This window comes from Rhinoderma darwinii, chromosome 5 (assembly GCF_050947455.1).
Source record: "Rhinoderma darwinii isolate aRhiDar2 chromosome 5, aRhiDar2.hap1, whole genome shotgun sequence".
Classification (NCBI taxonomy): Eukaryota; Metazoa; Chordata; class Amphibia; order Anura; family Rhinodermatidae; genus Rhinoderma; species Rhinoderma darwinii.
Genome location: NC_134691.1, coordinates 290,984,103 through 291,006,483, shown reverse-complemented (window position 1 = coordinate 291,006,483; position 22,381 = coordinate 290,984,103). Strand labels below are relative to the sequence as shown.

At 40.7% G+C, this 22,381-nt stretch overlaps 2 protein-coding genes and 1 long non-coding RNA gene across 5 annotated transcripts in view; 1 reads left to right on the top strand and 2 right to left on the bottom strand.

Moving 5' to 3' along the window:
* The window catches only part of GSDME (gasdermin E), an 82,253-nt gene extending 81,886 nt beyond the window's left edge, over positions 1-367 (bottom strand). The window contains exon 1 of the mRNA XM_075827274.1: positions 254-367. The gene's annotated coding sequence lies outside the window, so the exon portion shown is untranslated. The remainder of the gene's footprint in view (positions 1-253) is intronic.
* Positions 1-22,381, top strand: part of LOC142651961 (uncharacterized) — a 76,382-nt gene that overhangs the window by 3,619 nt on the left and 50,382 nt on the right. The window lies entirely within an intron of this gene.
* Positions 16,809-22,381, bottom strand: part of OSBPL3 (oxysterol binding protein like 3) — a 141,500-nt gene continuing 135,927 nt past the window's right edge. For all 3 annotated transcript variants that reach the window (XM_075827271.1, XM_075827273.1, XM_075827272.1), the window contains one exon: positions 16,809-20,754. In XM_075827271.1, coding sequence (XP_075683386.1) covers positions 20,658-20,754 — 97 coding nt within the window. In that variant the 3' untranslated portion in view covers positions 16,809-20,657. The remainder of the gene's footprint in view (positions 20,755-22,381) is intronic.

Here is a 22,381-nt window from a genome sequence, read left to right as displayed (position 1 = left end):
AGTGGTCCCAGCTCTGGTACCTCAATGACTACAATACCAAACTTTCTAACATGTCTTATTCAAAGTGGAAACCCCCTTTAAGTCCTGATGTCACGTGACATGGGTGACTAGAGAAAGCAGCATGCAGTATCACTTGTTGTGGACACTCTGACTGATGTTTTTGTGACTCAGAGGAAAGTCCCATCACAGCGAGGCAGCTTAGAAGGCAGAAGAAACAGAATAAATGCACACAGAAGCCTGAGACATTACTCACCTGCGTTTACCGCATAGTCGCTCCGTGTGTCCAGTGAATAACAGTCACCTCACTGCACAGTCTCCACTCCACACACTCAGCTCTGCTTCCCCTTTCAGTCGCCTTTCTGATTGGTTGTGGATAATGCTGAGCTTCTCTGTGATTGGCTACGAGGCATGTCACTGTGGGAAGCAAAAAGAAGGCGGGACTCTCGATTTGGCTTTCAATGTTTTGTCGAGTGTTGCGCGGTCTGAGGTAAATACTAAACAAGAGGAGACAAGACACGAAGCGTCGGGGAGGCTGCGGGGAATAAACCCAGAGGAATTATCTACACAGGACATAACTGAATGTAAACGGCTCATAATAAATCATGTCAGGTGTACGTGTAAATCATATCATGTGTCATAATAATAAGTCATGTGTAGTAGAGCTGTTACAATGTGACGAATACACCCAGTACCCCTGTGCACACTGTGTAATTTACAGAGGGTCTGTGCGTTAATATAATTATTTACCAAACGATGAGATTTATGAAGGAAATTCATATATGATCCCCCAATATTTGAAAATGGAAGGGACCCGTCCACGGGAGTCACCTTTCTGGCGATATAGACCCAAACACACAATGTTTAAAAAGGAGTTTCCATTTATTAATTCCAAAAACAGAGATGGCCAAATACCCAGTGCCCCCAACAAAGTTTTTTAACTCTATATATGCACTACATCACACGTTTTACTAAAACTACATAAGGTCCTTTTTAACTGCTTAAAGGGGTTACATAGCTAAACGTCTGACAAACTTCTGACATGCCATAATGACATGTCAGAAGATTGGATTGGTGGGGTTCCAAGGACTGTGACCCCCACCAATCGCTAGAAGGAAGCAGCAGAAGCACTTCGTGTCTGTTCGGCTTTTTCCGGAAAGCCGATGTATCAGTGTACGGGCTCATAGACTTTCTACACCGATACATTTATTTCCGGAAATAGCCGAACAGACACGAAGCGCTTCTGCTGCTTCCTTCTAGCGATTGGTGGGGGTCTCGGTGCTCGGACCCCCACCAATACTAACTTCTGACATGTCACTATTGCATGTCAGAACTTTGTCAAATGTTTAGCTACACTTTAACCCCTTCCCGTCGTAAACAACTTTCAGATTTTCATTTTCGTTTTTTCCTCCCCACCTTCCAAAAGCCATAACGTCTTTATTTTTCCGTCGATATAGTCCTATGAGGGCTTGATTTTTGGGGGACGAGTTGTCGTTTTTTGTAGCACCATTTATTTTGCCATATAATGTACTAGGAAACGGGAAAAAAATTATTTGTGGGGTAGAAAATGAAAAAAACAGCGATTCCGCCATGTTTTTTTGCGCGCCGTTTTTACTGAATTCACTGTGAAATTAAAACAACATGTTAACTTTATTCTGTGGGTCAATATTATTACGGCGATACCAAATATATATAGTTTTTTCTATATTTTACTACTTTTACAAGTAAAACCCTAAGTGTAAAAAAGAAAATTTATTTTGTGTCGCCAAATTCCGAGAAGCACAACTTTTTTTATTTTTCAGTCGATTAAGTGGTATGAGGGCTTATTTTTTGGGGGATAAGCTGTAGGTTTTAAGAATACCATTTTGGTGTACATGCGAAAAATAAAAGTTTCAAGTGATAAAATAAAAATCGCCCTTTTTCTCTTATTAAGTACTTTATTATTGAAAAAAAATAATAAACCATACGTATTTGGTATCGCCGCGACCGTAACGACCTGAGGTATCAAAATATTATATTATTTATTGCACGCGGTTTACAGCGTAGAAAAAAAACTTTAAAAACTATACCAGAGTTTCTGTTTTTTGGTCACTTCGCCCTACAAATATTGGAATAAAAAGTGATCAAAAAGTCGCACGTATCCAAAAATGGTACCTATAAAAACTATAGCTTGTCTCGTAAAAAACAAGCCCTCACACAGCTCCATTGACAAAAAAATTAAAAAGTTATGGTTCTCACAACTTGGTGACAGAAAAAATACATTCTTTTTACAAAAGTAATTTTATTGTGCAAAATGTTGTAAAACATAAAAAAGTTCTATAAATTAGGTATCGCCGGAATCGTACTGACCCGCAGAATAAAGTTATCATGTAATTTATAACGCACGGTGAACGCTGTATAAAAAAACGATGCCAAAATTGCATTTTTTTTGTTTACCTGGCCTCCCAAAAAATAGGATATAAGGTGATCAACAAGTCGCATGTAACCCAAAATGGTACCAATAATAACTACAGCTCGTCCTGCAAAAAAAAGCCCTCATACCGCTACGTCTATGAAAAAATAAAATTAGTTAAGGCTCCAATAAGTCAGGAAATAAAAAATATGCAGTTGTGCCGGCCCGAGGGGAACATTTCTTCTGTTTCAAGACGCGATTTATCAAGAACCTAAAATTAGGGAACCAGGAAGGGGAGGGCCCAAACATATCTGCTGGAAGCGAGGGTGCCCGTATTATACCAGGACAACACTTTCCCAGCAAAATTCCCCAAACTGCAAAGGTGCGGAGTGTGAACCAAAAGGGGGATAAGAAAGGACGCCATATATTAGTGCGACACCGGCCTGTGCAGAAAGAATTGCTTCACAGCGTAACACACATCTATGGATCATTTTATTGTCTTTTTACCCCATTATTATACCACCTGACTATGCCCCTGATGTACTCTGCCCAGCTTACATGTACCCCCACATTATAAATGGAAACACCAGTAATACTCAAACAAATCTACTACCAAGCAAAATCCGCTCTCCAAAAGCCAAATGGTGTTCCCTCCCATCTGAACCCTACAGCCAGTGGCGTAACTACCGCTGTGGCAGCCGTAGCGGCTGCTACGGGACCCGCGGCAGGACGGGGCCCGTGTTGCCTGCCGGCACGGGCCCCCACCATGGCCGGAGATTCCGCTAGCTGCCGCTATGGCTACTACAGCGCGACGCCACTGAACACTACGGCAGAGCAGGGAGGTATCTCCCCGCTCTGACATTAAAGGGGTTGTTCCTACATAAGACATGTATCCCCTATCCACAGGATAGGGGATACATGTGTGATCGCTGGCAGCGATAGGGAGAACGGGGGACCGAAAGTCCCCTGAAATTCTCCATGACAAACCTCGGACTTCCGGGGTCTGTGTCGGCAGCTCCGTAGAAATGAATAGAGCGCCGGTCGCGCTTGTACGCATGCGCGACCAGTGCGCCTATCATTTTTATTGAGCTGTGCAGACTCCGGAAGTCAGAGGTTAGTCATGGAGAACTTCGGGGGACTTTCGGTCCCCCGTTCTCCCTATCGCTGCCAGCGATCACACATGTATCCCCTATCCTGTGGATAGGGGATACATGTCTTTTGTAGGACACACTATAGGTCGGATTTTTTTGGGGGGTTGGGGCTGCATGGCGTTACCTACAGGGGGGGCGGTATAGCGTTACCTACAGGGGGGCTGTATTGCGTTACCTACAGGGGGGGCTGTATAGCGTTACCTACAGGGGGGGCTGTTTGGCGTTACCTACAGGGGGGGCTGTATGGCGTTACCTACAGGGGGGGCTGTATGGCGTTACCTACAGGGGGGGCTATATGGCGTTACCTACAGGGGGAGCTGTATAGCGTTACCTACAGGTGGGGCTGTATGGCGTTACCTACAGGTGGGGCTGTATGGCGTTACCTACAGGGGGGGCTGTATGGCGTTACCTACAGGGGGGGCTGTATGGCGTTACCTACAGGGGGGGCTGTATGGCGTTACCTACAGGGGGGCTGTATGGCGTTACCTACAGGGGGGGCTGTATGGCGTTACCTACAGGGGGGGCTGTATGGCGTTACCTACAGGGGGGGCTGTATGGCGTTATCTACGGGGGGTTGTATGGCGTTATCTACAGGGGGCTGTATGGCGTTCTCTGCAGGGGGGCTGTAAAAAAGGCACTATCTACAAGTGGGGTTGTGTGACACCCAGGGGAGGGGGGGCCCCAGTCAAAAGTTTGCTATGGGGCCCAGTCTGTCCTAGTTACGCCCCTGCCTACAGCGTGCCCAAACAGCAGTTTCCTTCCACATATATGGCATCGTCATACCTGGGAGAACCGTGTGTGTCTTCCGTGGCATAAGCTGGGCATGACATATTTGCCACTGAAATGGCATATCTAGGGAAAAATATACATTTTTAATTTGCACCATCCGCAGCACATTCATTTATGGAAAAGACCTGTGGGGTGAAATGCTCACTACACCCCTTAATAAATGCCTTAAGGGGTGCAGTTTCCAAATGGGGTCACTTCTCAGGGGTTTCTTTTTATTATTTCACATCTGAGTCTCTGCAATTGTGAACCAATACTTTGTAAATCGCCAAATTAGGCCTCAATTTCGCATGGTACTCTTTCACTCCTGAGCCTGGTCGAATGCCCAGGCAAAAGATTAGGGCCACATGTAGGGTGTTTCTAAAACCGGGAAACACTGCATAAAAATTAGAGAGCTGTCTTGTTATGGTGGCACACGCTGGGCACCACATATTGGCATATCTATGGAAAAATTCTCATTTTCACTCTGCAACATCGAGTGCACACTAATTTCTACAAAACACCTGCATGGTTAACATGCTTACTACACCACTAGGTAAATGCATTGAGGGGTGTCGTTTCCAAAATGGGGTCACTTCTGGGGGGTTTCCACTGTTTTGGTCCCACAGGCACCCAGAAACCAATCCAGCAAAATCTGCACTCCAAATGGCGCTCCTTCCCTTCTGAGCCCTGCCGTGTGCCCAAACAGCAGTTTATGACCACATATGTGGTATTGCCGTACTCGGGAGAAATTGCTTTACAAATGTTGGGTTCTTTTTTTCCTTGATTTGTTGAGAAAATGAAAAATTTGGCGCTAAAGCTACATCTTATTGAAGAAAAAGGATTGTTTTTATTTTCACTGCCCAATTCTAATAAATTCTATGAAACATCTATGGGGTCAAAATGCTTACTACACCCCTAGATGAATTCCTCAAGGGGTGTAGTTTCCTAAGTGGAGTCACCTTTTTGGTCGTTTTCATCGTTTTGTTCCCTCAGGGGCTTTGCAAATGTGACATGGCCTCTGCAAACCATTCCTGCTAAATGTGATCTCCAAAAGCCAAATGGCGCTCTTTCCATTCTAAGCCCTGCCGTGTGTCCAAACAGCCGTTTATAACCACATGTGGGGTATTGTTTTACTCAGGAGAAATTGCTTTACAAATTTTGCAGTGCTTTTTCTCCTTCAGCACTTGTGGAAATGAGAAAAAAAATCGCTAAACCTACATTTTCTTTGAAAAAATTTAGATTTTAATTTTCACGGCCTACTCCCAATAATTTCTGTAAAAAAAATCTGTGCGGTCAAAACGCTCACCATACCCCTACATAATTTCCTCAATGGGTGTAGTTTCCCAAATGGGGTCACTTTTGGGGGATTTCCACTGTGTTGGCACCGCAAGAGCCCTTCAAACCTGACATGGTGCCTAAAATATATAGTAATAAAAATAAGGCCCAAAAGTCCACTAGGTGCTTCTTTGCCTCTGAGGCCGGTGCTTCAGTCCAGTAGCACGCTACGGCCACATGTGGGATATTTACTAAAAATGCAGAACCTGGGCAATAAATATAGAGCTGCATTTCTCTTGTAAAACTTTCTGTGTTATAATGAAAATTGGATTAAAAATGTGTGTTTGTGCTTTTTTACTGATTTTATTTTAACATTTCTTTTCTTTATTCATTTAAAATTTTCTGGAAATATCTCATGAACACAGGCCCATTTTATTTATAATATCCCCTAACCCTACCCATCTACCCGTTCCCGGTTTAGAAGGAAAAAAAAAAACAGCAAGCAAAGCCCACGGTCAATTATTACAGTTTAACAAATCATTTACCTTCTCTTTCCTTCCATAACCTGTAATTTCAGGTTACTGCTATCTTTCCATACATTTTCTTTCGATTTCATTTACTAGACGGAAGTTTGCAGCTAGAACATTCTCATTTTTTTGTAATGAAGCATCAGAGTAATTTATCCTGTAAACAACATTAAATTGTATTAACCTATGATTGAAGTTTAAAGAGACCCTAGTTATATTTTTCAAGATGTTATCTCTTTGCACTTGGTCTATAATCCCTATATCTATTTTGCATCTTCACTGGCTATCAAAGAATAAATTTTCCATTAGCCCTTTAATAATAAACGTATAAATACGTAAAAGTGTATTTTTTCCTAACCATTAAGTGGACTAAAAAAATCTATACACTAGTGTGTGTTTAATACATAAATCAACTTGTCTTCTATTTTTTTTTATACGCACGATCTAATATTTCAAGAGATATTTATCCTCTATATCTTAAGTATTCTGAAGTGAATCAAGTGTGTTAATTTGGCCATCTGCAAGTAAATGCAGAACTGAGATAATTCCTCTTCTCTTCTTAGAAGACTGTCTGGTATTGTTAGGAATTCTTGTATACAGAAATTATTCCACAGTGGTGTAAAATTGAGTGCTCCAATAATATACATACGGGAATATTTATTAAGACTGCGCCTGTCTTAATAAGTAAGATGCAACAAATTTATTAAAGGGTAACTAAACGTTCAACAAACATCTGACATGTCATAATGACATGTCAGAAGTTTTGATTGGTGGGGTCCGAGCACGGAGACCCCACCAATTGCTAAAACAAAGCATCAGAAGCATTCGTGTGAGCGCTGAGCCGCTTAGTTTCTGTTTGGCTTTTTCCGGAAAGCCGATGTAGCGCAGTACGGGCTCATAGACTTTCTATTGAGCCACATGCACACACGCTACATCGATTTCCGGGAAAAGACGAACAGAAACTAAGCGGCTCAGCGCTCACACCAGCTTTTCTGACGCTTCGTTTTAGTGATTGGTGAGGGTCTCAGTGCTCTGACCCCCACCCCTCAAAACCTCTGACATGTCACTATGACATGTCAGAAGTTTGTTGAACGTTTAGTTACCGTTTAAGAGGCGCACACCTCTTAATAAATTTGTCACATCTTCAGCTGTCCATGTGCCATTGAATGAAATCTAGGCCAGCTGGGAACTGGAGTGGATTTCCGCTACGGGCCACGGGTAACCACACCACTTTTGCAAAACCTGCCCACTGTTTTAAATAGTCTTCAGAGCGTTGGAAACAGCCCAAAAGTCGCAATTTTTGTGCTGTTTGAGACTTTTCTACGCCAGAACTGTTCTTAAATTCCCCCCATTATGTTGTTTTTAGTGTTCTCCAGCTTTCTGTAAGACATTTACTAATGGGTAGAGATTTATAAAAACTAGTACTTAATAAACCAAATTCTAAAAGTTTAAATATACTTACCATCCCCATCATCTTACCCACCAGCTCTTCCAACACACTAAATTCTTTTCAAAATTTGTAGCTGTGCTGCCAAGAAGTATCTACGAAAATATGGCAGAGAAAGGCCTCTCTCTTTTTCAGATTTCCATCGATGGCTGGTCCACCATATTAAGCAATAATGTAAACTGAGCAGTAGATTTGTCTTGGGGATGAGGGGGGGGGGGACATGGAATATAGGGGTAGAAAAGTGAGAGCAGATTGTTTACCTGTTAAATCTGGGGTGGAGAACCTTTTTTCTGCCAAGGGCCATTTGGATATTTATAACATCATTTGTGGGCCATGCAAAATTATCAACTTAAACATTTGGCTGCTATATTTGGTCCAACATTTCATTAACTCACTCCTAATGTGATGGCTGGAACTGCTTTTCTTTGGTGAGGCGTGTGATGTTAGCGGGTATTGATGATGTTGCTACTGTGTCGGTCAGTCTGGAGCGCAGTCGACTCTTTGCAATGGTAAGTTTTGAAAAGAACTGCTCGCAGCAGTAAGTTGTTTTGACTTACTTAAAGGGGTTTTCCCATGAGGGACATTTATGATATATCCACAGGATGTGTCATAAATGTCAGATAGGTGCGGGGACCAGCATCTAACTCTAGAACGGGGCCCCCTAAACCCCGTTCTACCTCTCTGTGTTCCGACTGATTTCCGATCACGAAGAAGAAAACAGCGCAGCTCATTTTTTTCTTTTTAATGTATTCTTACGGTTACTTCTCTATGGGACTGACATTTTTTTTCATCTCTGTATTTGTCAATTAACGATGATAACTTCCGGCCGCGGCTTCCGGCCATATGTTCAACGAAGTGAAGGCGCAAGGAAGAGGAGCGTAGACCAGCCGAGGTGGCTGCAGGAGCAAGTAATTTATGTTCGTGTTTGATGTGTGTATTATGTTCGTGTGTATTATGTTCGTGTATGTTCGGGTGATACTGTCTGCTGAGCCCTGTATCTAATCCTCCTACACTGTGCAGTCGCTCAGAAAATGGCAGCACACAGTGTAGGAGGTTTTAAGACATTCAAACCCTTCCTTCTCCTGGCACTAGCAGAAGAAGGGAGGGGGGATTGTGTGAGGACACTAGAGGAGAGTGTGTCCACCCCAAATTTGAAGCATAAATCAATGAGGTTGCTTTACCACATTGACCATGCAATTTTGGGAACTGCTCCCTCCAGTGGCCAGCACATGGAAATGTTATAAATTAGAATCTAATTTAAAATATTTCCTGACTTGTGAAAAAATAAAAAAAATTAAAACAATGTGTAATCACTTAAATACTAATTGTTTAACTGAAAAAAAAATAAAAATTCTGGTGACACATTCCCTTTAAATGGGACCTTTAAGCAAGATCATACTGCCCTAAACGCGAATAGCATGACTTTGTGACAGGTCCCACGAGCATAATGAGCTATATTGGATGAAAGTGTTTTCCGGCTCACTATGATTTACATAGGTTGGAGGAGAACAGCACAACAGAAGCTTCTCCCTGAGCCTGGCGGCTCACTATAGTGGCCGCAACCCAATGTTAAAGAGGCTCTGTCACCAGATTTTCAAACCCCTATCTCCTATTCCAGCTGATCGGCGCTGCAATGTAGATTACAGTAACTTTTTTTTTTTTCAAAAACGAGCATTTTTGGCCAAGTTATGACTATTTTTATATTTATGCAAATGAGCCTTTCTTAAGTACAAGTGGGCGTGTATTATGTGCGTACATCTGGGCGTGTATTGTGTATGTACAACTGGGCGTGTATTGTGTATGTACATCTGGGCGTTTTTACTTGTTTTACTAGCTGGGCGTTGTGAATAGAAGTGTATGATGCTGACGAATCAACATCATCCACTTCTCTTCGTTAACACCCAGCTTCTCGCAGTGCACAGACACACAGCGTGTTCTCGAGAGATCACGCTGTGACGTCACTTCCTGCCCCAGGTCCTGCATCGTGTCGGACGAGCGAGGACACATCGGCACCAGAGGCTACAGTTGATTCTGCAGCAGAATCGGCGTTTGCAGGTAAGTCCGACACGATGCAGGACCTGGGGCAGGAAGTGACGTCACAGCGTTATCTCTCGAGAACACGCTGTGTGTCTGTGCACTGCCAGAAGCTGGGCTTTGTGAAGAGAAGTGGATGATGCTGATTCGTCAGCATCATACACTTCTAGTCACAACGCCCAGCTAGTAAAACAAGTAAAAACGCCCAGATGTACACACACAATACACGCCCACTTGTACATAACTTTAAACACGCCCAGTTGTACTTAAGAAAGGCTCATTTGCATAAATATAAAAATGGTCATAACTTGGCCAAAAATGCTCGTTTTTGAAAAAAAACAACTTTAATCTACTTTGCAGCGCCTATCTGCTGCAATACGAGATAGGGGTTTGAAAATCTGGTGACAGAGCCTCTTTAAAGCTGTGTTTTCTCTAATACGTGGCAACACTATAGCGTTGATGGAGTATTCCTATCATAAATTTTTTTGACAAAAATCCACAGGAGGGGGGCTCCCTTTGCCTCCTGATCATCAGCCCCAGTGATATCGCCAGAGATGATGGTATTTAAGTACAGCCCTGGGCCTATCAAAGTCCCCTATGGCTGTCCTGTGCGAATCCCTTTTACATGCACAGGCAGTGTGGCACTGGAATACATAAGTATTACAATGCACTATAATAGAAAAAAATTATATTTAAAAGTAAAAAATAAAATTAACTTAAGTTAAATAAAATAATGCGTTAAAATTACAAATATTTACAACGAAAATTAACCTCAAGAATATACACAATTTTAAAACCAGTTTTTATCAAATGAAAGTTATAAAAAATAAAAATCTATACACACACCTATATATATATATATATATATATATATATATGTACACACACACACACACACACACACACACACACACACAATCGTAAAAACTTATTTAGGGTGTTGAATGACTGATGTTAAAAAAAACTGTTGCGAAAGAGAATTTTTTTGTACAGTCTGCTGAAAAAAATATGTACAATTTTTACATACTTAAACAATTATAAAAAGAAAAACAAAAAAACCCCAGAAATGAATAAAAAACCTTTTCAATAAAGGAGTTATGGCTCTTGGAATGTAGTGAGGAAAAATATGCTGAAAGCCAAATGCTGAAAGACAATCTCTGCACTTCGTTACTCTGTCTGTGGTAGTTACAGCAGAGGAAGCGTAATCTCGCGAGATTACGCTGTAAATGACAGGTTACAACGATATTACGCTTGCTCTGCTGTAACTACCACAGACAGAGTAACGAAGTGCAGAGATTGTGAATAGACATCCCGTGGAATATCTATTCACTGTCTAAACACTTCAGTATCGTTAATGTGCAAGTATAAAACAGCACATAGCGATCTAACAGGATCCCTATGCGCTGCCTAAATGAATGGAGAGAAGTGCATGACACTGATTGGTCAGCGTCATACACTCCTCTGTACAACGCCCACTTGGTCTAAAGTAAAAACACGCCCACTTGGGCATTAAGCAACTCATTAGCATAAATCTAAAATCGCTAATAAAGTGGTGAAAACAGATCGTTTTATTAAATAAAAATCACTGCTGTCACATACATTATAGCGCCGATCTCCTTATGTAGGAGATAGGGCACTTATAATGTGGTGACAGAGCCTCTTTAAAGAGGCTCTGTCACCAGATTCTCAAATCCCTATCTCCTATTGCATGTGATCGGCGCTGCAATGTAGAGAACAGTAACGTTTTTTTGTTTTTTTTAAACTTTCAGTTATGAGCTATTTTATATATATATGCAAATGAGGTTTTAAATGAACAACTGGGCGTGTTTTTATTCTTTATGTCCAACTGGGCGTGTATTGTGTTTTTAACTGGGCGTGTTTACTTGTTTTACTAACTGGGCGTTGTGGAGAGAAGTGTATGATGCTGACCAATCAGTGACCAATCAGCATCATGCACTCCTCTCCATTCATTTACACAGCAGCATCGTTCTTACTAGAACGATGTGCAGCCACATACACAAGTGTCCTGATAATGAATACACATGACCTCCAGCCTGGACGTCATGTGTACTCAGAATTCTGACACTTTCTGTGAGATTTTAGCAAGCCGCACGTAATCTCGCGAGATTACGAGGTAAACGAGATTTCGTTTCCCTTGCTGGAAATCTCACAGAAAGGATTCAGAAGTGTCAGAATTCTGAGTACACATGACGTCCAGGCTGGAGGTCATGTGTATTCATTATCAGGACACTTGTCTATGTGGCTGCACATCGTTCTAGTAAGAACGTGATGCTGCTGTGTAAATGAATGGAGAGGAGTGCATGATGCCGATTGGTCACTGATTCGTCAGCATCATACACTTCTCTCCACAATGCCCAGTTAGTAAAACAAGTAAACACGCCCAGTTAAAAACACAATACACGCCCAGTTGGACATACGAATAAAAACATGCCCAGTTGTCCATTTCAAAGCTCATTTGCATATATATATATATATATATATATATATATATATAAAATAGCTCATAACTTGGCCAAAAATGAACGTTTTAAAAAAAAACTAAAAACGTTACTGTTATTTACATTGCAGCGCCGATCACATGCAATAGGAGATAGGGATTTGAGAATCTGGTGACAGAGCCTCTTTAAGAATTTATTGCATAAAGATTTACAAGAGTTCCACTAGAGGGCAGCAGAAAGCTGTAACCAGAGAAAACACTGCAGGTGCAAGTGGTAACATTTAAAAGTGACGGAAAAGTAGATTCGGTCCTGCTACAATTTGTCTTATGCTACATAAAGGAAAACGCTTCTCTTGAGTAACATTCTACAATATTTTACAGTCGGCCTACATTACATCACATACATATGTGTATGTGGTCTGATAAAGACGCCAGTTCGGTGTCGAAATGCATCACCCTATTAACCAGATTAAAAACTGGAATTCCGTATTACCTACTGGAGGAGGTCTTTCATTTGTGATGAAGTTGCGCTATTTGGCTTCCACATTTTTTTCCCCTGGATTTAATGAAAAACTAAATTGTGTAACTCTGTTGTCCCACCGGTGAGGAAGCAGCTGCAACTACATCATTCATTGCTTAGAACCAGTATTGTGCCTGGACATCGCACAACCTGCCCAGGTGAGGTTCACTCCTACACCTGTATCGTGTCTCTTCCAAATTGTATTGGGATTTCTGCACCATGAGGTGCTTTTTTCTTTCATTTTTTACAGTTTATTAAGTGAAAATGCCTTTTAGGCTGGTAAACCCACTTGATGAGTAGGGTGCACATAAACGTCTTGATTTACGCTTTTGAGCACAATTACCTCTATTTTAGTCCAGGCCTTCTAACTAGCATTCAATACGAGGAATGTTTTGCATATCAAAGATCAATATATTCAGCCAGATGCATGTGTGTGTAGTTATAAAGCTCTGTATCATATTGGCTATCATTACTGCCTTGCAAGAAGGGGTCCTTTATATGCACTATATGGGCAAAAGTATTGGGACACTTACACATACAGGAGCTTTTATGACATCGCATTTTAAATCCATAGACAATAATATAGAGTTGGTCCCTCCTTTGCAGCTAAAACAGCTTCTACACTTCTGGGAAGGCTTTCTACAAGATTCCAGAGTGTCTTTTTGAGAATTATTGTCCATTCATCCAGAAGAGCACTTGAGGTCAGATATTTATGTTGGCCGAGAGGGCCAGGCTCACAATCTGCGTTCTAGTTCATCCAAAAGGTGTTCGATGAGGTTAAAGGGAACCAGTCACCAGCATTTCACCTCTTAAACCAGCAATACCAGGGGGTAGTGGGTGAAAAATCATTTCTATATAAGCTATAATTGTCTTCTTAGTCGGCTCCTTAGCTTTAGTATTCAGCTTTTTAGTCTTCCTGCACTGTATGCTAATGAGCAGAAGAGTCAGATCTTCATTTGAAGAGTCAAATCTTCATTTCTCAAGCATTTCCGAGTTTACCCCGCCTCCTTACTTTTGATTGACAGCTCCTCGCCTTTCCCCAGCACACTAAATCCCACGCTTGTGCATTGATGTCCTCTTCTGGTTTGTGCGTACAACGGGACACCGGATTATTACGATAAAAGGCGTGAAATGTTTGCAGACCATTATTTACAGTCGGAGTAGGAGTTTAGGAGAGAGAATAACGGCAATGAACTTTTGATAGCAGCGGCCATTGAGGGATAAGTCTTCTGCTGAACTGGCAAGGGGGCATGTCACTGCTACGGACAGTGTAAGAGCTGGAGAGAGGAGATCTCCTCTCTCCAGGTCTTGCTGTAACACTGTCCGTGTCACAGCCATAGTAACACGCCCCCTTGCCATTACACACCCCATTGACAGTTCAGGGGGTTATTTAAATATCGGGCGCCAAATATAACGGCACCGATATCTAAATAATGGAGGAGGGTAGAAAAAAAAAGTAAAGTGCACCAGGGTTTGTGCAGCCCTGCCCATTACATGCTGCACATGTATGGGCAGATGAAAGGTGTGTCCCAATACTTTTGTCCACATAGTGTATATCAAAACCAAGTTTTTTTTTTTTTTTAAACAATTAACCAGAAAACCGAAATTATCATATAGTAAGCTCTATTGTAACCGGCAGACATGAATCTAAAGAATTCTAGTCAAAAGCTGCATAGAATTTAAGGAACAAAACATTATGTGTGCATATGGAAAGTCTTCAGACCTTTTCCCTTTTTTCACATTTTGTGATGTCGCGGCCTAGTGCTAAAATAAAAATATTCACGTTTTTCCCCATCATTCTGAAAACAGAATTTCAGAAATGTTTGCAATTAAAAGAGAAAAACTAAAATTTTGCATGGACATAAGTATTTAGACCTTTTTCAAATGACACTTGAAACTTAGCTCTGGGGGCCTCCCATTTCTCTAAATTATCTTTGAAATGTCTACACCTTGATTGGAGTCCACCTGTGATAAATTCATTTGATTGGACATGATTGGAAAGACACACACCTGTCTATATAAGTTCCCACAGCTGACAATGCATATCAGAGCAAAAACCAAGATATGAGAAAAAAAACGGCCTGTAGAACTCAGAAAAAAAAGGATTGTGTGGAGGCACAGATCTGGAGAAGGGTACAAGAAAATTTCTGCTGCTTCGAAAGTTCCTAAGAACACAGTGGCCTCCATAATTCTAAGGGCTTGTCCATATGTAACGGAATTGCTGCGTATTTTCCATACGGAATTGCGGACGGAAAATACAAAGCGGAATACAGTAGCAGCAAAGTGGGTGAGATTTAACAAATCTCATCCACACTCTGTGTAAAATTCACGTATTATTCACTCCACAGGATGTCAATACCTGCTGCGGAAAGTCGACTGAATTGGAAAAAAAAACGCCGCAAAATCCGCACCATTTTCTGCAGTAAAAAATGCAGGAAATGGTGCGGTTTTTCCACAGCGGAATGTCTGCTAGTTTTAGCAGAAATGCAGCAGAAATTTTATGCAGCAATTCCGTTATGTGTGGACAAGCCCTTGAATGCAAGAAGTTTGGAACAACCAGGACTTTTCCCAGAACTGGCCGGCCCACCAATCTATGTAATCGGGGGAGAAGGGTTATGGAGTAAGAGGTGACCAAGAACCCAATGGTCACTCTGGCTGAGCTCCAAAGATCCTGTGTGCAGATGGGAGAAACTTCCAGAAGGTCAACAATCACTGCAGTACTCTACCAATCTGGGCTTTATGGTAGACTGGCCAGAAATAAGCCTCTCCTAAATAAGAGACACATGAAAGCTCGTCTGGAGTTTGCAAAATAGCACCTAAAGTACTCAGACTGAGAAACAAGATTCTGTGGTCTGATGAAACCATGATTGAACTTTTTGGCCTTAATGCTTAGCGTCATGTCTGGACGAAACCAGGCACTACTCATCGCCTGCCCAATACCATCCCTGGTGGTGGTGGCAGCATCATGCTGTGGGGGTGTTTTTCAGCAGCTGGAACAGGGAGTCTGGTCAGGGTTGAGGGAAAGATGAATGGAGCAAAGTACAGAGATAATCTTAATGAAAATCTGATCCAGAGTGTTCTGGACCTCAGACTGGGCCGAAGGTTCATGTTCCAAAAAGAGAATTACCCTAAGTACACAGACAAGACAACACAGGAGTGGCTTAGGGACAGCTCTGTGAATATCCTTGAGTGGCCCAGCCAGAGCCCTGACTTAAACCCAATCGAACATCTCTGGAGAGACCTGAAAATGGCTGTCCACCGATGGTCCCCATCTAACCTGACAGAGCGTGAGAGGATCTGCAGAGAAGAATGGCAGAAAATCCCCAAATCCAGGTGTGTAAACCTTATGGCATCTCATACCCAAGAAGACTGGAGGCTCTTAGCAACGGTGCTTCAACTAAGTACAGAGTAAAGAGTCTGAATACTTATGTCAATGCAATATTTTAGTTTTTCCTTTTCAATAAATTAGCAAAGGTTACGAACATTCTGTTTCCACGTTATCATTATGGGGTATTAAGTGCAGAATGATGTAAAAATTCAATTTTTTTCCCCTTTAGCACAAGACCAACATAATAAAATGTGAAAAATGTTTAAGGGTCTGAAGACTTTCCGAATGCATTGTTAAACTTCTAGTGTTAAAGAAAAAAGGAAAAAATTCTTGCACAAATATCTATGTACTGTGAAATAATTTTATTTACATCATCATACAGAAGTCATGCTATACTCACAAATAATTATTTCTCTATAGGTAAAAGTCTTAGCAGCTTTTCTGATTAAATATTAGGTATATACATACTGTATATGTGTCTTTATTTGTACAGCATAACTAAGGCTATTTTTTAATTTATGGAAGACATTAATAGCTTTTGTTGTCACAGTTATTAAAAATATATAATTTGATACATTCAGTTGAGGATAAGAAACATTAATAGACTAATAAAAACAGGACAAAAAAAAAAAAAAACTGTGACAATTTATATTACTTAACTAGTTATTGCGGTGCTCCAATTGACAGATTACATGTATAAGCAGCGTAATTTTACATTTTTTACATATTCGAAGGCAAAAGTGGACATTGGTTTAGTAACGGACAGTGTTAACATAACAATGCTTGACAGAAACGTAACATAACATTTGTGGCTAATAGGCTATTCAACAGGCCAAAAATAAATAAAAAGTGAATGCCAACTGGTGATTTCTTTCAGACGCCAACAGCACCCACCACATCATCCAATCATCTTGGTCTTCTTGGTTAAATAGAATAACGCTTCTTCACATAGGAGGAAGCTATTTTTGTTTTTTGAATAAATATTCATGAGGATGAAGTCAAATAACATGAAATATTAATGAATAGATATTCAACATTCTAAAAATCGCTACAGGCAATATAAAACGGGTCCATTAACAGTAAACAAACCGCTTGTCTTCATTTGGTCAAGTGTTTTTCTGGATTTTGTAACTTAATGCTTTACTTTACCATTGATTAGGATTTGTTGTGCGCCAAGTGTAATCTTGCATTTTAGTTTTAACCAGACAATGTCAGTTCTAAATAGACGGAAAACGCCCAATCAGTTTTTTAGTGCAAGGAGTCAGCAGAAGCATCTTTGGTTTTCTGGGGTCAGGGATCAACTACAATCAAACCAACATTTTCATGTTTAGCCAGAGATGTCGTTGAAGTGAATCTCCACCTTTTTAAAACCATTTTGTTGGATTTTTTTTTAGGTCCAACATTCTGTGGTGAATAATCCCATAATATTTCTTTATGGGGCAGGAGTTCAAGATCACCTGCTTCCCTTCACACAGCCATTAGGTTAAATGTTACAATTCTGACTGCCTACAGCCACCACTAGGGGGAGCTTACTGCATATGGTTTTATTATTTTGCTCAACGTATAAATTGTATGCAGTATACTTCAAAACTCCCTCTAGGGCACCTACAGCCAAATTTTTAGCGATTAATTCCATGTCTATGCAGAGGCTTAGGAAAACCTTTATAGAGAAAAAAAAAAAACGCAACTCCGACCACTATAAAGATATATTAAAAAATTAAATCAGCACAGAATTTCGAACCTATTAAGATTTTTATTTTAAATGGTGTTCATTAACTTTACAGAAGAACTCCAGTAGGGAGACAATGTGTCCTCTGTCAGCTCCAATATTGCTTCCTTTAATTTTGCAGCAGTCCAACAGAAGAGAAAGCTAAAGGCGCTTTTACATGGGCCAATTATAGGGCAAACGAACCTTCAGAAAACGCTCGTTCCCGATAATTGCCCTGTGTAAACAGGGCAGCGATCAGCAGATGAACGAGCATACACTCGTTCATCAGCTGATCGTATCGTTTTAAATGCTCAAAATATTATCGTTGTCAGCAGTTCATCTCCCTGTGTAAACAGGGAGACGTGCTACCGACACAATAGAAATGTATGGGGACGAGCGATTGAAGTAACGAGCGCTCATCCCCATACTGGTTCCTTGTGAAAGGTGCAAACGAGCGCCGATCAACGAGCTGTCTCATTGATCGCCGCTGGTTGCACTGGCCAAAATTGGCCGGTGTAAAAGCGCCTTAACTGGGGATCCACAATTCTTGGAATCATCTTTATCTCTATAATCAGAAGTGCTACCACCTTGATGATGGCTCTCCACAAGAATGTAAGGTTCTAGCATGGTCTACTGTGTGTTGTAAAGAATGAATGTCTGCAACTGGAAACACCACTCTTCCTGGAGTCTCTTTAAGCATCTACTATACATAGTTGCTTATATTTCATTACTGTATACTATGTTGTGAATGCTAGACCCTGTGTCCTTTTTCTAATATAAAACACAATATTTAGAAAAAACAGAAAATATAAACCGTGCATGTGTTTAAATGAATACACAATGCATTCAAGTACATTTTTCTGACCCCCCTGGTGTTGGGACTACCTCAAACAGTACATCCTTACATACAAAGAATAGGATTACCTTTAGGAATAAATTAAGACTTGTTACGTTCATGTCTTTTCAGTAGAAGTCACCTTAAATTAGTTGTGACAAACACAAGAACATGCAGCAGAACACAAACTTGTCTTAAGGTCCTATTACACGGCCCGATATGGGCCACCAAAACGAGCGGCATCAATGAGACAGCTCGTGATCGACGCTCGTTTCACAAGGAGCAATGCATGGGGACGAGCAATCGTTACCACGATCGTTCGTCCCCATACATTTCTATCATGTCGGCAGCGCATCTCGTGGTTTACAAAGAGAGATGCGCTGCCGACAACGATAATATTTTTCTGCTGCATAAATGATACGATCAGCCGATGAACAAGCGTTTGTTCGTTTGACTGATCGTTGCCCTGTTTACATAGGGCAATGATCGGGAATGAGTATTCATATGAATGCTAGTTTGTCTGATCATTGGCCTGTGTAAAAGGGCCTTTACATTGAAACAATTTGCCATATTTCCGCTAAGTAGAGTTTACCCTTTCCTTTATCTGATGTGCGGTTATTAAAAATTCACAAAACAATGTTGCTAAAATAGATCATGAAATCATTTTTTCTTCAAGAATGTCCCATCCTCAGACTCTGACAGTCAATTATTTCACTCATTGAAAGCACTAACTGTAATAATTCTAGAGTACTGGCAATTTCCTATATCATAAAACTGCCACGGATGAGAAATTATTCACATACAGAAAATAACAGTGCATTGGTGCTGTTAAAGAGGCCCTTCTGTCAAAATAAACGGACTAGTTAATAAACTCCTATTAATACTTTTAAAAGTCACATAGAAAATAGGCTGTTTGTGTGCCCAATGTTGACCCCCATATCTAGTCCTTTGGCGGCACAACCACACGTATAGACATATGCATTTAAGAAGACATCACACCAACGGATACCAAGGTTGTACTTTGGCTGACCACTATGTTTCCTGTAAACATGTATGTTAGTTCTACAGGGAGATAAGCGGTTGTAGACCACATCTGTGCTGCTGATCTAGTGGAAAACAATTGGATCTGGACAGCTAAAATTCAACCTGTCAAATCTCAGTTTTCTGACACCAGATATTGGGGGACAGATTTGCTATCACCATAGAGATGAGATCAGCAGCAAGTGTCTCTGATATTTCTGAAATACCGTAACAAAAATCGGATTTCATTCACTAGCTTAAGATAAGCAAGTAAGGTTTTCTCAACAATAAAATACCCGTTAATCAATTGACATCCTGAACAGTGAAGGAAGGTTGACATGTTTGTCTTCTCTGACAAAATAATATTGATTAAGTGTGTTCACAATGGGGGAGGGGAATTTTAATTCTGTTAATGTAAAACTTTGTCGTATGAATTCTGATCATTAATCCAATACATTATTCACAAAACATCCACTCCAGAAAGCTCCCGTGACCTTTCCAGGATCAGCCGTTTTGGCTCTATAGTGTATTGCACTGTATGGCCTGGTCTGGAATCTCACGTCTGTCCACTTTAGATTTATTTAAAGTGCTTAAAATTCAACAACATCACGTGTTTATGGATTTCTCACTAAAGAGATCATTTTAGAGTGCTCATCATTTCCTGTGGTTCTGTAAGCTAATGGCTTTAAGTGCTAATGAAGCTGTTCGCTCCTGTGCAGACACTCGGATTTAGCTGTATTTATATTACTACAGATACGTTACATTTGCTGAAACAAAGCACAGATGTTTCATGCTGGAGAAGTAACCGCCATCCCTTTTAGTGGCCTGGGAAATAGGCGCTTTACCAATGGAGGCTAAAATAAGCAATTTGGTTGGACATTAGGACCCGATACTATCCATTGTAGCAAACTTCAATGTATTTTATTTCTAGAAGGAGCAGAAGTGTTGTGTACGTGATGTCTGTGTAGCTATACAATGGCAGCAGGTGCTGCAGAAGGTCCAATTTATAACAAACAAGTGGAGACGATCTTGATTTGCTGCAATTTAACGCATGGGCCCTGTGGGCAGATATCTGATAAAAGACTGATACTACAAACGTAAATTCCAGTATCGTCTTTTAATAAATATACTGCAATGTTCATCTGTTTCAGCATGATTGTAAGTAGCAGTAGTACAGAAAATTGCTCGGTTTTGTCATCACCACAATATGGGGCAATCTAGTTTAGCAAAGCCTGGATCTTTCCGTAGCTGCCAGTACATGCCGTTCGTCATCCATGTGTCATCACTGGACTTTCTGTGGATAGAAAAATGCACTTGTCACTCAAAAAATAATTTCCATTCTTTATGAAAAATCGGCAGCAGATAAAGCATTTCAGCCTATGACGCACAGAATACAATGTTCTAATCAGGAGCCGTAGACTTTATTCTATACTAAAAAACAATAAAATTAGCTCAGTTGTCAGCCGCACAGTGATGGGTCCCACAGACTGGGTCCTACACCACAATTTTCACACTTTTGACATACAAACATATAACCTGAATTACAAAAAAAAATCATATTATACCCCATACCCATATATTTAATGAACGTAGATACCTTGCACATTGTAAAAACGGCGCCAAGCACTTTACACCCATGGGCGCCTTTCATGTCTTTAAAGTCATGATATACGTCCTTGGCAGTGAAAGGGTTAAAGGGGCAGTAAGTCACCAGGTGGTGCCTATACTTTGTAATATAATGTACCTCATGTAAGAAAAGTTTTGTAGACAAAAAAAATTTAGGCATGGTTCACAATAATCAGATCGCTGCTTTTCATTTTCCAAATCGTAAGTAATTGTAAGAATAGGATTGGTTACTACTTTGCCGTTGCACTAGTTTTAATAAATCTCACCTCTCTGGGTTAATTTGATTCTCATGCTGAGATCTTTGGAACTTCAACTATAGTTGTAATGTGTATGATAAGGCCATGTACACATCTGAAGCTTCCGTCTGTAGCCTACGTTGAAGATTCCGTCAAATTTTTCTTAGTAAAACCATGGACATCTCTGCAGAATTGGCACGGTGTCGTGGCTTCGGTTATAAACAGAAGCCACGACGCAGATGTGAACAGATCCGAACATGGAGCCCAAACACATAAAAATCTGTATGCATTCCTTGTCCATGGACATCCTAAACACTGCCCTACATGTAGATACAGCCAAGGATTGTTGGTTGAATTGCAGTACAAAGAATATTACACATGAACTGCATTGACGTATCATCCGGGACCTCCTTCATAAATAGCAGCTATAGGTCTCAGCATTTTGCCAATGTCACCAATGACAGATGTTCATACCAAGATAATTTTCATGGTCCGCTCCCTATGCACTGCTAAATAGCATTGTGGTGTGGAAACACAGAACTGATTGTAGCCATGTCCCTAATTTCTTTGACAATATTTGATACTTGGACAATCCTGCAGAAGAGCCTGCCAGCAATAAATAACACTCACTTATATGAACATTTTTTATATTTATGCAGCGGATCAGATTTAGTAAATTTCGGCTGAAAGCGTAAGCAAAAAACGCTTGTTCTTACTCTGAGTCTCCTGTAGTAAAGCTGTCAAAGAGAAAATGTATCTAGTGTCACCCAACGTCATTCTTTTTTTATATTTTAAAGCCATTATAGAAATGAAATCTGATCTCTGATTGGTTGCTATGGGCAATTAGTCCAAACCAAAACAAACACTTGAGGAAACGAATGCCCAATGCAAATATATAACAAAATAGAGTAGCTTATTAAAGGAGTTATCTGGGTAATTCAAGTTGATGGACTATCCTGAGGATAGGCCATCAATATTAGATGGGGGGGGTCCTGCTGTCAGCACCCCCACTGATCAGCTGTTTGAGGGTGCCAAGGCGCTCGTACAAGTGCCTCAGCC